Below are 17,500 nucleotides of genomic sequence, written 5' to 3' on the forward strand. Positions count from 1 at the left end.
GTCCAAGTCCATCATGGTGTCCCTCTTGTCCAAGTTGATCATGTTGTCTTGTCTGTCCAAGTGCGTCATGTTGTCCCTCTTGTCCCAGTCCATCACGTAGCGTTGACGGTGCCATCCTCCTGGTGTGTGACATTAACTCTCTGTCTTGTGCAGCGGCGAGGACTCGGACATGGACTCTGAGGTGGAGGAGCGCGTGGACGGGGTGAAGTCGTGGATGAAGAACAAAGGATCCAGTAAGACCCTGACCGAGGAGGGCAGCCTGAAGGGCTCCAGGTCAGTGTTCCGTCATGGTTGCTTAGCGCCCATTACTCCTCTCTGACGACTGACCAGGTCAGTGCACCGTCATGGTTGCTTAGCGCCCATTACTCCTCTCTGACGACTGACCAGGTCAGTGCTCAGTCATGGTTGCTTACTCCTCTCTGACGACTGACCAGGTCAGTGCTCCGTCATGGTTGCTTAGCGCCCATTACTCTCCTCTGACGACTGACCAGGTCAGTGCTCAGTCATGGTTGCTTAGCGCCCATTACTCTCCTCTGACGACTGACCAGGTCAGTGCTCAGTCATGGTTGCTTAGTGCCCATTACTCCTCTCTGACGACTGACCAGGTCAGTGCTCAGTCATGGTTGCTTAGCGCCCATTACTCTCCTCTGATGACTGACCAGGTCAGTGCTCAGTCATGGTTGCCTACTCCTCTCTGACGACTGACCAGGTCAGTGCTCCGTCATGGTTACCTACTCCTCTCTGACGACTGACCAGGTCAGTGCTCAGTCATGGTTACCTACTCCTCTCTGACGACTGACCAGGTCGGTGCTCCGTCATGGTTACCTACTCCTCTCTGACGACTGACCAGGTCAGTGCTCAGTCATGGTTGCTTAGCGCCCATTACTCCTCTCTGACGACTGACCAGGTCAGTGCTCAGTCATGGTTGCTTAGTGCCCATTACTCTCCTCTGACGACTGACCAGGTCAGTCGGGCACTCCATCAGTGCTCAGTCATGAAGAGGAAGCAGGAGTAACTGCCCTTTATATCTTTGCATGACTGTAGGTCTGTACGGTAGTCAGTCACGAGGGGTTGTGACAGCTACGTGTTCCTGAGGGCTAGTACAGTAGTCAGCCACGCTAGGGTTATGACAGCTACGTGTTCCTGAGGGCTAGTACAGTAGTCAGCCACGCTAGGGTTATGAGGGCTTTTAGATCGGTGTGGTGCTCAATCAGCACTCAATCAGAAGTGAGGTTAGCTCATTCTTCCTTGGGTTTGGGTTATCTGTTGGTACCCCCCAGCCTCTGATATGAACAGGACTAACACTAAATATCTGCCCATAGAAACAGGACTAACACTAAATATCTGCCCATAGAAACAGGACTAACACTAAATATCTGCCCATAGAACAGGACTAACACTAAATATCTGCCCATAGAAACAGGACTAACACTAAATATCTGCCCATAGAAACAGGACTAACACTAAATATCTGCCCATAGAACAGGAATAACACTAAATATCTGTCCATAGAAACAGGACTAACACTAAATATCTGCCCATAGAACAGGAATAACACTAAATATCTGCTCATAGAAACAGGACTTACACTAAATATCTGCTCATAAAACAGAACTAACACTAAATATCTGCCCATAGAAACAGGACTAACACTAAATATCTGCCCATCGAACACAACTAAGACTAAATATCTGCTCATAAAACAGAACTAACACTAAATATCTGCCCATAGAACAGGACTAACACTAAATATCTGCCCATAGAAACAGGACTAACACTAAATATCTGCCCATAGAACAAGAATAACACTAAGTGTCTGCACATAGAACGATAGGTCATAGGTCATTATGTGGAGGAGTGGAGAGGGGCATGAGTCAGATTGAGGCTCTAGTACTTATTCAGAATATCAGTACAACTGCTTCAAACAGCCAGAAGGGCTCTGTTTACTAAGAATCAGGATTGGATGGTAATGGATTCCCCTATTATCTCACCTTATTTCTTCCTCATCTGTCTTTCAAATGAAGCATCTCTTTTTAGCATCCTCTCAGCGTCTTACTGCTTTAATCTGCCTTTTCTCTCTCTCTGTCTTGTCTACGGTCTGGTCATTGTTCTCAATTGTGTCTCCATCCTGGTGTTTTCCACGTCAGATATGCTGTTAATGTGGACGCTAAGCCAGGTAAAGAGGGGAAGGAGGGCAAGGAGGGCAAAGACACGATGATGAAAGAGGGCAAAGAGCCGGAGTCCAGCCGCTCCGTGTCTGTGATGAGCTCCCTGAGCTACAGGAAGCGCTCCAACCTGAAGGACTCCATCGGGGGCGCGGGCGACGAGAGCTCCCTCTTCACCACCCTCAAGGATCAGTCGGACACCATGGACCGCTCCTCGCTCCGCAAGGCCAAGTCCAAGTCCGCCGACGGGGGGCAGGACGACACCATGTCCGTCAGCTCCTGGAAGAAGTCTGGCGATGACATGGACGACCGAGGCTCGGTCATCTCGCAGGCGTACTCGGAGGCGACCAGCCACGCGCGGAAGGGCCTGGACCGCCGGTGGACGTCCCAGAGGAGCAGCCCGGAGTTCGATAAGGAGTCGAGCGTGTCGTCCAGCCGCATGTCGGCCAGACGCAGGATGGGTCAGGACGACAGCGACGATGACGACGTGAAGTCAAGCGTGAGCAGCTACAGCGTGCGCCGCAGCGCCTCGTGGCGGGACGACAGCCGCAGCGACTCCTACATGAGGGCCGGTGGCGGCGGCGGCAACCGTAGTCCCGGCAGCGTGAGTGTCGCCGACTCCCGGATCTCCGTGGCCCGCAGCAGCCGCCTCAGTGAGTTCGGCCTCCGCCTGGACGACGATGACGACGGCATGAGCGTGGCGTACAGCGAGGGGGGCGCCTCCATGCGCTCTCTGGGCCGCAGCCTGTCCACGCCAGGGCGCCCACAATCCTCCGAAGACGCAGCAGGAGACGCCGGGGAGGTAAAGACCGTCAGCCACCGAAACTACCTGGACCCCGACCTGGAGAAGGCCATCAATGAGGTTCTGAGCTTCAAGCCAATCAAGTTCAAGCGACGCAGCCTCCGGGAGTCCGACGACGAGGAGGACGAGGAGGAGGAGAAGGGCGGAGATGGTGCGGCGGAGGAGGGCGGGGAGAGGAAGAGCGGCCGAAGCGGAATGGACGCGGACGAGGGGGTGGGTCGCAGCTCGTCCAGCATACGCCGCTCGGCCTCAGGCTCGGCGCTGGATTACGGTCGTTCCTCCAGCAGCCTCAGCTCACGCAGCAGCAGCAGCCGCCACAAGGCCAAGAAAAAGAGCCGCGCGTCAGAGTCCGAGAGCTCCTCAGAGGATGACCACCACCACCGCAGATCCCGCGGAAAAGGGAAGAAGTCGTCCTCCAGGAAGAGCTCCAGGAAGAAGAAGAGTGAGTCAGAGTCATCCGAGTCGGAATCGTCCGAGTCATCCGAGTCTTCGTCCAGTTCTGGTTCCACCGTCTCGTACCGCAGTTCTAACAGCGTGAAGAAAGGGCCCGGCGGAGCTCCGGAGCGACCCCCGAGTAAGAAGGACGACAAGAAGAATAAGAAAAAGGTGGACAGCCTGGTGATGAAGTACCGTTACAAGCCAGACAGTGACTAAAGCAACAGTAATGGAGGTGATGACTGATAGTGGTGTGAGAGCATGGAGTCGCATTAACCCAACGGAGGTCTGGTGTGAGAGCATGGAGTCGGAGTCGGAGTCGCACTAACCCAATGGAGGACTAGTGTGAGATTAGGAGTCGCACTAACCAAACAGGGTCTGGTGTGAGAGCATGGAGTCGGAGTCGCATTAACCCAATGGAGGACTTGTGTGAGATTAGGAGTCGCACTAACCAAACAGGGTCTGGTGTGAGAGCATGGAGTCAGACTAACCCAACGGTGGTCGGTGCCTATGGAGCCTGTGCCTGCGTCTGCAAAGCCACTTTAGACCGCATACATTTGATGCTTGTACTCTGACTCTAACCTTTGCATGTTTTACAGTATTAGTCCTACATGTTCAGTTACACTACATAAGGGCCCAGTGTGGAGTGTTTATGGTGTGTTTTAACATCTCGTCTTCTCACTGAGATTGACTTTTTTTTCTAGTGACGAGCATGTGTGTGTGTGTGTGTGTGTGTGTGTTTATATAATATATATATGTATGTGTGTGTGTGTGTGTGTGCATAAGGCCTTTTTTGGTCTCGGCCGTGGTTTAACAGTTTGGTCCACTCTGATGAGAAGGTTGTTGACTGAGTGATGTGACTCACCAGCCTCTGTTGTGACACTAAACAGACACCCCCTTTCTCTCCCCCCCTCAGCCCCCCTCAGTACCGGAGACATCTGGCCACCCCCCGATCTGATGAAGACATCCAGGAGGAGACCCCCAGCACCCCCGAGCCCCCCAGCAGCACCCCCGAGCCCCCCAGCAGCACCCCCGAGCCCACCCAGCAGACGCTCCTCAACGACAGCGACCACGATCCCGACAAGCCCGCAGAAACTACTGCGTGACGTGATGTGACGGCAAAGAAAAACACTCACAGCGTGACTGTGTCAGTGACGTGATAGACCACGCCATAGCTGCTCTCAACCGGTCTAGTTGCCTCTAGGTTTCCCTCTGAAAGCACAGTGTGTGTCTATGTGTGTGTGTGTGTGTGTATGTGGGGGGTGCTCTGAACCACTGCTTGAAAAACTGGAATGTAGAGTCAGTAGAGCTTTAAAATGTATTTTAATTTTGATTATTGATCAGCTGGTAAGATTGTCAAGTCCTAAGCATCATCTACAGAAACCCATGCTGAGAGAATCAGCAGGACGGCTGGCCGCAGTCACATCCCATTTGTCCTATCCAGATGTTTTATGAACTCTCTGTTACAGTCAGACATTATGAACTCTCTGTGTTACAGTTAGCCATTATGAGCTCTCTGTTACAGTTAGCCATTATGAGCTCTCTGTTACAGTTAGCCATTATGAACTCTTTGTTACAGTTAGCCATTATGAGCTCTCTGTTACAGTTAGCCATTATGAGCTCTCTGTTACAGTTAGCCATTATGAACTCTCTGTTACAGTTAGCCATTATGAACTCTCTGTTACAGTTAGCCATTATGAACTCTGTTACAGTTAGCCATTATGAGCTCTCTGTTACAGTTAGCCATTATGAGCTCTTTGTTACAGTTAGCCATTATGAGCTCTCTGTTACAGTTAGCCATTATGAGCTCTCTGTTACAGTTAGCCATTATGAACTCTCTGTTACAGTTAGCATAGGTTACACACAGATGCATTGTGGGATGCCCTGATCTCCATTACAGTGATTGCCAGTGACCTCCAGACCTAACTAACTCAGACTCACTAAGTCAAACTCACCCGCTGTGACGGTACTTCTGGCAAAATTGTGTGGAGGAAAACTATGACTAGCCGCTAATCCACCAGTTAATCCACACACACACACACACACACACACACACACACACACACACACACACACACACGTGCACACACCCACGCTGTCAAACACTCTTTGATACAGAGGCATAATTCGCCAATATTAGTGTCCAGGGGTTAAATGAATAAAATAGATAAATCCCAAAATGAAACTCATGATTTGAAAGCGATCTCATTTTTTTGCAAACATCGCTGCTGGGAATATATGCTCTATGATCTATGCCTTCAGTCAGCTATGTTTTTTTTAATTAACATATTTGATTTTAAATATTTGGATCTGTTGCTTTGCTTTTGTTTCTCTGTCCCAATCTTGTTCCTGGTTTGTTAAATGGGTCTCTGTGTGATGTCCTAAGGGAAATATACGAGCTATTTGGAATTGTGGTGCACTGTATTGATTTATTCTCACTTTTCTGGCTCGTAATAACATTGTCCTGAGTAATCATTGGCATGGTCATTGAGTCCTAATAATGTGGTGTTTCGTAACTTTGCCTAAACTCACATAGCCACGGGCCACAGGCCACTTGGCTGGTTGGTTGGTTGGTTGGTTGGTTGGCAGCAAAACCGATATTAAGAAAATCAGAGATGCATTCATGTTCTGGCCTTATATAGTCATACATATGTCACGCCCTTCAATGGATGATGAACATGCCAAAACACCACAAGGGTGTTTAAACTAGGACAGGTTTGTGTCTTCCTACGACTGCCCTCGAATTTGTGTGTGTGTGTCTGAGTCCTGCATACGTGTGTGTGTGTGTGTGTGTGTGTGTGGCATTGATTGTGTGTGAGTAGCTTTTTTTTTTTTCCTAAGACTGCCCTCAAATTTGTGTGTGTGTGTGTCTGAGTTTTGCATACGTGTGTGTGTGAGTGTGTGTGCGTGTGCGTGTGTGTGTGTGTGTGTGTGTGTGTGCGTGTGTGTGTGTGTGTGCGTGTGTGTGTGTGTGTGTGTGGGTGGCATTGATTGTGTGTGAGTAGCTTTTTTTTTGTATTCCTATGAGAAGAAGAGAAGTGTGTTTGCTTATGTACCCCCCTGTGTTCCTGGCTCTGTTTTCTATGCACTAGGACATGATGCATATGTGCTACTCTATGCATCTCTATGCATTTCTAGGCATTGCAGTTTGTGTAGGTTATATTAAATACAGACCTGAAGAATGTACAGTACACTATTGTTGCATAAAGCTTATTACAATTGCCTAAGAAAGTTGCTTAATGTTTTTCTTTTGTCAAACTAGTGTCTGCATTAGATTATTGTAAATAAATATGACTGTAGATATGCATTTTATGTATTACATTTGACATATGACAAATTTAGTAATTTAGCAAACGCTTTTATTCAAAGCGACGTACAAAGGTGAACACAATCAAGCTGCGAGCAATAGAGACCTAGTGTAACAATCAATACTACTTTGCATAAGGAATAAAAAGTGCAGGAAGTCAACTACTGTAAGTGTGAGTTAAGTGAAAGTGAAAGTCCTCTCTATGGCAGAGGTGGTGTAGACACACACACTCTGAAATTCACATCTGCATTTAACCCATCCTGGGAAGTGACACACACACACAGTGAAGTGAGGTTACACACTAACCCGGAGCAGTGAGCTGCCATTGTGCAGTGATAGTGCTAGTTAGAGGAGATAGCATTAGAGGAAGGATAAGGAGAGGAAGAAAAAGGAAGGGAGAGAAAGTGCAAGTTAGGAAAGGAGGAGCTCTCTGGGTCTTTAGGAGCTTCTTAAAGGTAGAGAGGAACGCCCCTGCTCTGGTAGTGCTAGGCAGCTCAATCCACAAGCGTGGAACTACGAATGAGAATAGTCTAGATAGCCGTACTTGCACAGACGGCAGTGCTAAACGACACTCATTAGACGAATGCAGCATCCGGGGGGGTAACATTTACCCTTTCATGAGCATTTAAGTAAGTGGGAGCAGAACCAGCAATCACTCTGTAAGCAAGCATAAGAGACTTGAGAGGACGAAACTGGTTTGAAATGTACACAGTGCATGCGATTGTCTTGTTAATGTTCCAGTTCATTTAATGTTGTACAACTTCATCGAAAGCCACACAATGACTACAGGATGGTAAGTACAATAACAAAGTCGTAAATATAAAGCCTACAAAGTCGTAACTATAAAGCCTTCGAGCAGTAAGGCCTGATCATCATGTTCCATTCAATGATGCCCTCACTGGTTTGAAAGAAGATGACCCTGGCTCTAGCAGAGATCTCCCACTGGCATTGCATGTTTGATCTTATTGATCTTTCGTTTTCCTGGACATAAGAGCATACAGAACATTATATAAGTATGCCTCTCCTCCTACACAAGTGCTTAAGAGGACACTATACAACATGTACTTCCACTGTAGCTGACGTGTACAGACGACAGAATTAACAAAGTCATATTTTCCTACATCCTGAAATTTGGGTCATATTTGAGAAATTTCATGCAGCTTGGATTTCATGCACCCAATTGACTAAAACACGTGGATATTTAAACTTCTAGATGAAATGGATTGTGTTTAGGCTCTTTAGCATGGTGGATGTGTGTGTGTGTGTGTGTGTGTGTGTATCCTGGCTGATTCAACTGTCCATAACCCCACCCTTATAGTGCGCTTCATTTTTCATGATCATCTTGTTTGATCCTGATCCTCTATTCATTTCGGGCGTTTGTGTCCTTGCTGTGTTGTGACAGGGGTCTGTCTCCGGTCATCTACTGTATATGCGGCTCGCCTGTTGGCCGTTGCATTTTTTTAACTGTCTTTCAACTGTCCATAACCCCACCCCACCCCACCCCACCCTTACACTGCATATGCTTCATGATCATTTGGTTTGATCCTGAACCCTTTACTAGTTCTGGGTGTCGCGTCCATCTCGGGTAATCTGCATGTGGCTGACCTGTGTGCAGCGGTGCAGATGGGATATTTGAACTGGGGGGGACGCTAACATCGCCTAATCAGCTGTGCAGAGTCATTAACTGATGATTGGCGCTTTTCGTCGGGAGAGTCGGGGGGGGGGGGGGGGCGGATCGGGGTCACTATGAATCTGGGGGGGACATGTCCCCCCCCCCGTCCCCAGTGCTATCTGCGCCCCTGCCTGTGTGCCGTTGCACTGATTGTTCCTGTGGGTGAGGCTGTTGAGAGGCTCTTTGAGTGGAACACACACCTCATCCGCGGTGATGAGAACCCACACACGGGCGCGCCTGGAGCTGCCCGTCAATAATGTTTTGATTAGAGGGGCTGAGGGGCTGCCTACGGGGACCAGGGGGGAGAGATGCAGCGCTCATTTGCAATGCAGACACGAGACGTGAGACGTGAGACGTGCGACGTGCGGTGACGGATGAGAGAGAAGTGGGTGAGTGAGAGAGAGGAAAAAAGAGACGTGGAGAGTGTGGGAGAGAGGGGAAATGAAGTGAGAGAGAGAGAAAAGGGAAAGAGAATTCAAAAGAGGGAGAGTAAGAGAGAAAAAAGAGTGAATAGCAGTGAGAGAAAAACAGAGGGAGAGAGAGAGAGAGAAACAGAGGGAGAGAGAGAGAGACAAATAAACGGAGGGAGAGAGAGAGAGAGAAACAGAGGAAGAGACAGAGAAACAGAGAGAGAGAGAGAAGGAATAATAGCATGAGCAGAAGAACCCCAGAGAGGAGAGCATTGCTCCTGTTGCCTTTGTTGTTGTGTGCATATATCATTTCCCCTCTAATGAGAGCTCCAGCGCTCCCTCTCTCTGTGGGAGGGCTTTGGGTGTGGAACAGACTTCTTACGCTGTTTACATTTCTCTCCGTCTCCCCTTCCTTCTCAGGGCGGATACAAGAGCTGCATACACATGACATGAGTACAGAAGCCTGAGAGGGTCATTTCCCCCAATAAAGCAGCACATGAAGGCCCCCCCCCCCCACTGAGCGTCATGGCGTAGAGCTGAGGGAGCTATTTCAGCATTCAGCAAGCGACACTGGGAAAGCTGCGTTGCGTTCCAGTCCAAGGCCTCCAGATGACCTCTACATGACCTCTAAATGACCTCTGTGCCAGAGTTCCGCTGCACGCCGCATGCTGGTGCTTGTAAGAGCCTTGTAAAAAATATGAACACATCTCACCGGTACTCGCTTCTTTGCACTGGCTCCCCGTTAAAAGTAGAATCGACTTCAAAGTACTCCTGCTAACATATAAAGCCCTAAACGATCTGGCTCCAAACTACCTCAAGGAATTAGTCGTCCCCTATTGCCCTCCAAGGCTGCTCCGTTCCCAGAGTGCAGGCCTCCTGGTAATTCCAAGAATATCAAAGACCACAATAGGAGGGAGAGCATTTAGCTACCGAGCCCCTCTCCTCTGGAACAATCTCCCTGCCTCCATCAGAGCTGCAGACACCGTGCCTATATTCAAATCAAGACTTAAGACATTCCTCTTTAGTGCATCATATAGCCAAAAGTAACCGCGCCAACAAACCAATCACCTGCTATACCAGCCACCCAGACATATCCGAACACAAATTCAAATATTACTTGCATTTAGTACCGCAACATCAAATGTGTTTCCTGTTTGCCGAGTGGATGCATGTACGGCCCCGGCAAACAGATCACAACAAAAAACAAATTAAACTACTACTTGTAATTTAGTACCGCAACATCATATGTGTTTCCTGTTTGCCGAGTGGATGCATGTACGGCCCCGGCAAACAGATCACAACAAAAAACAAATTAAATTACTACCTGTAATTTAGTACCGCAACATCAAATGTGTTTCCTGTTTGCCGAGTGGATGCATGTACGGCCCCGGCAAACAGATCACAACAAAAAAACAAATTAAATTACTACTTGTAATTTAGTACCGCAACATCAAATGTGTTTCCTGTTTGCCGAGTGGATGCATGTACGGCCCCGGCAAACAGATCACAACAAAAAAACAAATTAAATTACTACTTGTAATTTAGTACCGCAACATCAAATGTGTTTCCTGTTTGCCGAGTGGATGCATGTACGGCCCCGGCAAACAGATCACAACAAAAAACTAAATGTTCAATGCCAGAAAAACTAAACATATCTAAATATTGCAATATGCAACAGGCAAACCGACACACAGGTGACATGTCCCTGGTTGGTGAAATGATTCATCTGTGTGTTTGTTCGTGCTGATTCCCGACTGACAGACCTGCAGACTGATTCGTCATTTCCTGTTTGTTAGATGGATCAGGAGGAGCCTCCTGGGCCTGATCACTCCCCTCCTCAGCCCGCCCCGAATCGCCCCTGCAGACCGGCTCCAGAGCATCACCAGCATCGCCCACGCCGCCCTGCTCCCCATCCTGGGCCCTCAACTCAGTCATCATCCCCTTGACGACTTCTCCCGCTGGATGTGACGACCCCCACCCTGGTCATCGGCAGCTCCATGGTCCGAGATGTCCACACCCCCCCCTTTAACAAGCGGCCCCTGCAAGGTCCACTGCCTCCCCGGAGCCAGGCGTGTTCCAATCGCTGATGGATGTGGAACTTTCCCTCCCCACCCCCACCACTCTGCACGTAGTCTCTCTACCTGGTCTACCTAGAGAAACCCTCGGCCAACCGCACCCACTGCATTGCCGTACACCTACTCTACCCAATACCCTATGCTAGCATTTATGTACAATATACATTATTGCCTCCACCGAAATGTTTCTCTGTCCCTACATCCCCTACCCCTGTAACAATAACCCTATTGCCACAGTAATCTGGTCTTGACTGTATCATGTATTTACCACCAGATGTACGTACACATATGTCCAGTGACCAAATGCTGGCTGTGTATTGCCCCTGTTGCTTCCTTTCCCCTTCTGCCACACTACCCTTCCCCTTCCCCCCTTCCCCCCGTCCCACCTTCCTGTCGCCACCCAGCCGACCTCAAGCAGATGGGTCCCCCCTTATGTGCCGTGGTTCTGCTCAAGGTTTCTTCCTGCCTAACAGGGAGTTTTTTCTTGCCCCTGTTGCCGTTGTGCATGCACTAAGGGGGTTCAGGCTCTGGGCTCTGTTAAGCGCCGAGAGGCAATTGTATTGTTATGGGGCTATACAAATAAAATTGAATTGAATTGAATTGAATTGAATTGAATTGAATTGAATTGAATTGAATTGAATTGAATTGAATTGAATTGTAAGAGACACTATTCCCTCCAGGGCTACTGCAACATGCCTCACACACACACACACACACACACACACACAAGAACACACACACACACACACACACACAAGAACACACACACACACACACACACACACAAGAACACACACACACACACACACAAGAACACACACACACACACACACTGAACACAGAACTACTGCAACATGCCTTAAATGGCTGAGAGATGAAGGGGGGCGGGGGGGGGGGGGGGGGGGGACAGCAATGATGGGTCTCAAGTGACACACACACACAAACACACACACACACTGAACACAGAAGTGGTGCAGATGGCTTCCTGATGTACCACTGCACCTTGCAGTAAATGGCTGAGGGAGAGAAAGAACGATATCACTGTGATGACTGGTCCCATGTTGTCTGGTGCACACACACTCACACACACACACACACACACACACACTATATATGACTACTCCCAGAAGTGACACAGGTGGCTTCACATCAGTACCACTGCAACATGCGTTAAATGGCTGACAGTTTGAGAGAAAGCGTCAAGTGGCTGTTCTGGTACACACACTACACACAGACACACACAGACACACACTACACACACACACACACACACACAAACACACCCACACCCACACACACACACACACACACACACACACACAAATACAACACAGACGATGGATGGCATCACGTCCACACCACCACATCATGCAGTACATATAATTGGCTGTAAATGGCAGTTTTCCTCTGTAGGGGACAGAGAAAGCACAGTGTCCAAGGGTCTCTCAAGTGGCTGTCCAGAATAGACACAGCGCACCTCATGACAGAACCACTGCAGCCCGCTAAATGGCAGAGAGAAAGAGAGAGGGAGGGAGAGAGAGAGAGAGATAGAGGGAGAGACAGAGAGAGAGAGAAAGGGAGAGAGAGAGAGAGAAAATGATGGCACAGTGATGCCTGGAGAGAGAGAGAGAGAACGGGAGAGACAGAGAGAGAGAGAGTGATGGCACAGTGATGGCACAGTGATGACGAGAGAGAGAGAATGATGGCACAGTGATGCCTGGAGAGAGAGAGAGTGAGAGGAGAGAGAGAGAGAGTGATGGCAACGTGATGACTGGTCTCAAGTGGCTGTTCGGGTGTACACACTAAACGCAGAAGTGACACAGCTGGCATCGCGCCAGTGTCTCTGCCACATGCATTAAATAGCTGTCCTTCGCCTGCAGACAACCCTCTGAAGGGCTCCTCTTCTGACACAAACTCGTTGTCTGTCTGTCTGTCTGTCCTTCCCCTGCGGAGGCATAGAGACACAGAGACGTGTCCCTCCAGGGTGTCTCTTCTGACACAAACACGTTGTCTGATCTAAACCCCGCGGCACCCCTGGGCTTTCTCTCGAGTCTTTGCTCATTGTCATCTCCGCTGCTGAGGGGGGCTTCCGTGTTTGTTTGTGTTTGTCCCTGTTCTCCTCACCTCCAGGGAGAGCGTGTGTGTGTGCTGTCATTTCTGAGAGGAGCTTGATTGAAAAGTGCACCCCTTCACTCTCAGAGAGCACCGCCCCTGAGTCAAGCTTTTGTGAAGCCAGAATCACACACAGCCTTCACAGAGAAGAAAGGCCACACAATAATGACTTACAGGAATGTGTAGAGAGAGAGTGAGAGAGAGAGAGGAAGAGAGAGAGAGAGAGAGAGAAAGGGAAAGTGAATTCAAAAGAGGGAGAGTAAGAGAGAAAATAGAGTGAGTAACAGTGAGAGAGAGACAGAGAAACAGAAACAGAGGGAGAGAGAAACAGAGGGAGAGAGAGAGAGAGAGACAGAGAAACAGAGGGAGAGAGAGAGAGAGAAACAGAGGGAGAGAGAGAGAGAGAGAGAAACAGAGGGAGAGAGAGAGAGAGAAAAACAGAGGGAGAGAGAGAGAGAGAGACAGAGAAACAGAGGGAGAGAGAGAGAGAGAGAAACAGAGAGAGAGAGAGAGAAACAGAGGGAGAGAGAGAGAAACAGAGGGAGAGAGAGAGAGAGAGACAGAGAAACAGAGGGAGAGAGAGAGAGAGAGAGAAACAGAGGGAGAGAGAGAGAGAGACAGAGGGAGAGAGAGAGAGAGAAAGAAACAGAGGGAGAGAGAGAGAGAGACAGAGGGAGAGAGAGAGAGAGAAACAGAGGGAGAGAGAGAGAGAGAAACAGAGGGAGAGAGAAACAGAGGGAGAGAGAGAAACAGAGGGAGAGAGAGACAGAGGGAGAGAGAGAAACAGAGGGAGAGAGAGAGAGAAACGGAGGGAGAGAGAGAGAGGGAAACAGAGGGAGAGAGAGAGAGAGAAAAACGGAGGGAGAGAGAGAGAGAGAAACAGAGGGAGAGAGAGACAGAGGGAGAGAGAGAGAGAAACAGAGAGAGAGAGAGAGGGAGAGAGAAACAGAGGGAGAGAGAGAGAGAGAAACAGAGGGAGAGAGAGAGAGAAACAGAGAGAGAGAGAGAGAGAGAAACAGAGGGAGAGAGAGACAGAGGGAGAGAGAGAGAGAAACTGAGGGAGAGAGAGAGAGAGAAACAGAGGGAGAGAGAGAGAGAAACGGAGGGAGAGAGAGAGAGAGAAACAGAGGGAGAGAGAGAAACAGAGGGAGAGAGAGAGAGAAACGGAGGGAGAGAGAGAGAGAGAAACAGAGGGAGAGAGAGAAACAGAGGGAGAGAGAGAGAGAGAGAAACGGAGGGAGAGAGAGACAGAGGGAGAGAGAGAAACAGAGGGAGAGAGAGAGAGAAACAGAGGGAGAGAGAGAAACAGAGGGAGAGAGAGAGAGAGAGAAACGGAGGGAGAGAGAGACAGAGGGAGAGAGAGAGAGAAACAGAGGGAGAGAGAGAGAGAGAGAAACAGAGGGAGAGAGAGAAAGAGAAACAGAGGGAGAGAGAGAGAGAAACAGAGGGAGAGAGAGAGAGAGAAACAGAGGGAGAGAGAGAGAGAGGGAAACAGAGGGAGAGAGAGAGAGAGAGAAACAGAGGGAGAGAGAGACAGAGGGAGAGAGAGAGAGAAACAGAGGGAGAGAGAGAGAGAGAAACAGAGGGAGAGAGAGAAACAGAGGGAGAGAGAGAGAGAGAGAAACGGAGGGAGAGAGAGAGAGGGAAACAGAGGGAGAGAGAGAGAGAGAGAAAAACGGAGGGAGAGAGAGAAGGAATAATAGTTTTAATAGCATTGCTCCTGTTGCCTTTGTTGTGTGCATACATAATTTCCCCTCTAATGAGATACGTTTCTTTATAATAAGTATTATTATTGTAAAGTTTTTTTTTTTTATGTATTTATTTGTTTTATTTTATATTTATATAATTAATTTATCTGTTCCTGTATTACCATTTTTATTTTTACTGTTGTTTTTTTAAATTATTATTATTTTTATTGTTGTTATTGTTTAAGTGCTTTGGCAACAGTGTATCGCACATTCATGCCAATAAAGCCAATTGAATTGAATTGAGAGAGAGAAAGAGAAAGAGAGAGAGAGAGAGAGAGAGAGGAAGAGAGAGAGAGAAAGAGAAAGAGAGAGAGAGAGAGAGAGGAAGAGAGAGAGAGAGCAGTCGATGTGCAACATGAACACCGAATTCAGATTCTTCTCTTGAGGTTCCAATCCACAGGTCTAATAATGAGGCATTTCTCTGTAAAACTCTCAGGAAATTATGTTGAATTCCATGGTGGAGTTGGGGGATTGATTCGATAGTGAGGCCTCTCTGACAGACCAGGGCGTTCTCTATTATAACACACGGCCAAGATATATTGACGGACATTGACCAACTGACCGTCCGACCAGCCGGCGTCAAAGGCCATGGCGTGTGCACCAGCTCTCTTATTACATCCAGGTCATACCCCCTCGGCTGACTTTGACCCGTGGGGAAAATGAACCTCATAAATGATGCAGAACCCGTCAGTCCCTCAAACCTGAACCAGACCGGTCTAGTCTCTGTTTCTCTCTCGGGCGTCGTCTCCTTCGCTCCCCTGCGTCTCTCCCCGTTCTCCACCTGCTTAATTAGCATGTCGTAACACGCAGGCGAGACGCCGCGCCTGTCCTCTCCCTTAGCCTGAAGACGAATTGGGCCCTCCGTGTCTAATGTTTTTTTAATGCGGCCGTTGTCTGGCTCAGTCAATACAAATTCACTTACTGGCTGGCTAATAAATATCCTGCTGATACCCCCACTGTATAGCGTTCCCGCCATAGGGAACCGGTGGACTGTGGAGGCTGTCTGTCGTCACGCTCCGCCTGGCTGCCGATTAAGAGCTTCACAGAGCAGGGGGGAGAACAGGGAAACATATTGTTCAGCTAATGGATTATCATTATATAGACGATGTAGGAGAGAGTCTGATTGGATTTAAAATATGAGTTGTGTTTATTAGAGGGTTCATTGAGAAGAGTGTACACACAAGTGACGGGGAGAGCTCATCATTTGGTCTCTTTTATTTCTTTATTCATTAAGAGAATTTGAGTCTGGTTATGAATGTGATTTATGAATCTGTTGAATTATTATGTTCTCATCATTTCAGTTATGTTGTCTGATGGAGGTGTGTGTGTGTGTGTGTGTGTGTGTGTGTGTGTGTGTGTGTGTGTGAGTGTCTGTCTACAGAGAAGACTTCTGATGGGTCTGGAAGCGTTGGATTTTGAAAGGTGAGAGGTCATATGAGGGCAGCTTCCCGAGGCTGAGTTCACATAGGATCTTACCCACGATTGGGCCAAATTTGAAGCCATGACCTGGTAGAAATAAAGAAATGGATATCAGTGATCGATAAACTTGTTGAGCAACTGGATATTAAGTATTACTTTGTGTGAGGAAACAAAGTTGAAATTGGTATCATCTACGTATGTATGCACTGGTATATTTGGACTGATTTTGTTGTGCATTAACTGTGTGCCGATGGTACCTCAACCAGTTTACACACTAATAAAGACGTTATGAGGACATAGTGGTTGTTTGAGTCTGATTATATAAGGATATGATGTTACGAGGACATAGTGATGGTGTGAGTCTTCTGATATAAGGATATGAAGTCAAAGTGATTGTTTGAGTCTGATTATATAAGGATATGATGTCATGAGGTGATGAAGTGATTGTGTGAGCCTGATTATATAAGGATATGATGTCATGAGGACATAGTGATTGTGTGTGTCTTCTGATATAAGGATATGAAGTCATAGTGATTGTTTGAGTCTGATTATATAAGGATATGATGTCATGAGGTGATGAAGTGATTGCGTGAGCCTGATTATATAAGGATATGATGTCATGAGGACATAGTGATTGTGTGAGTCTACGCGATGTCTCAGGGTCAACCTTTCTCTTGTTTTGTTTACAAAGAAAACTCTGTGATTGCACCCTTCAGAGTGAATGTCTAGTTAAACTCTGTGATTGCACCCTTCAGAGTGAATGTCTAGTTAAACTCTGTGATTGGGCAATCAGAGTGAATGTCTAGTTAAACTCTGTGATTGGGCAATCAGAGTGAATGTCTAGTTAAACTCTATGATTGCACCCTTCAGAGTGAATGTCTAGTTAAACTCTGTGATTGGGCAATCAGAGTGAATGTCTAGTTAAACTCTGTGATTGGGCAATCAGAGTGAATGTCTAGTTAAACTCTGTGATTGCACCCTTCAGAGTGAATGTCTAGTTAAACTCTGTGATTGCACCCTTCAGAGTGAATGTCTAGTTAAACTCTGTGATTGCACCCTTCAGAGTGAATGTCTAGTTAAACTCTGTGATTGCACCCTTCAGAGTGAGTGTCTAGTTAAACTCTGTGATTGCACCCTTCAGAGTGAGTGTGTAGTTAGCATTTAGCTCCTCCCCCCTGACCTGAGAAACCAGCTCCGATGACGATGTTCCTGTGGGAAGGGTGCCGGTCCAGGACAAAGTGATGGTCCGGTGTCACCTGGATATTCATAAGGAGAGAAGTGGAGGGGAAGAGAGGAGAGGAGAGAAGAGGAGGAGAAGAGGAGAGAAAAGAGTAGATGAATTCATGCTAAACTTC

At 48.0% G+C, this 17,500-nt stretch overlaps 2 protein-coding genes across 2 annotated transcripts in view; one reads left to right on the forward strand and one right to left on the reverse strand.

Moving 5' to 3' along the window:
* The window catches only part of myo18aa (myosin XVIIIAa), a 91,826-nt gene extending 85,237 nt beyond the window's left edge, over positions 1–6,589 (forward strand). The window contains 3 exon segments of the mRNA XM_080851332.1: positions 154–273; positions 2,148–3,637; positions 4,319–6,589. Of these exon segments, the coding sequence (XP_080707458.1) occupies positions 154–273; positions 2,148–3,621 (1,594 nt within the window). The 3' untranslated portion in view covers positions 3,622–3,637; positions 4,319–6,589.
* Positions 6,590–15,857: 9,268 nt separating this feature from the next.
* The window catches only part of LOC308378505 (peroxisomal sarcosine oxidase-like), a 14,216-nt gene continuing 12,573 nt past the window's right edge, over positions 15,858–17,500 (reverse strand). The window contains exons 7-8 of the mRNA XM_080855446.1: positions 17,326–17,401; positions 15,858–16,232 (exon numbers count right to left, since the gene is read on the reverse strand). Of these exons, the coding sequence (XP_080711572.1) occupies positions 16,102–16,232; positions 17,326–17,401 (207 nt within the window). The 3' untranslated portion in view covers positions 15,858–16,101. The remainder of the gene's footprint in view (positions 16,233–17,325; positions 17,402–17,500) is intronic.

The sequence above is a fragment of the Sprattus sprattus genome (genome assembly GCF_963457725.1).
Source record: "Sprattus sprattus genome assembly, chromosome: 1".
NCBI lineage: Eukaryota > Metazoa > Chordata > Actinopteri > Clupeiformes > Clupeidae > Sprattus > Sprattus sprattus.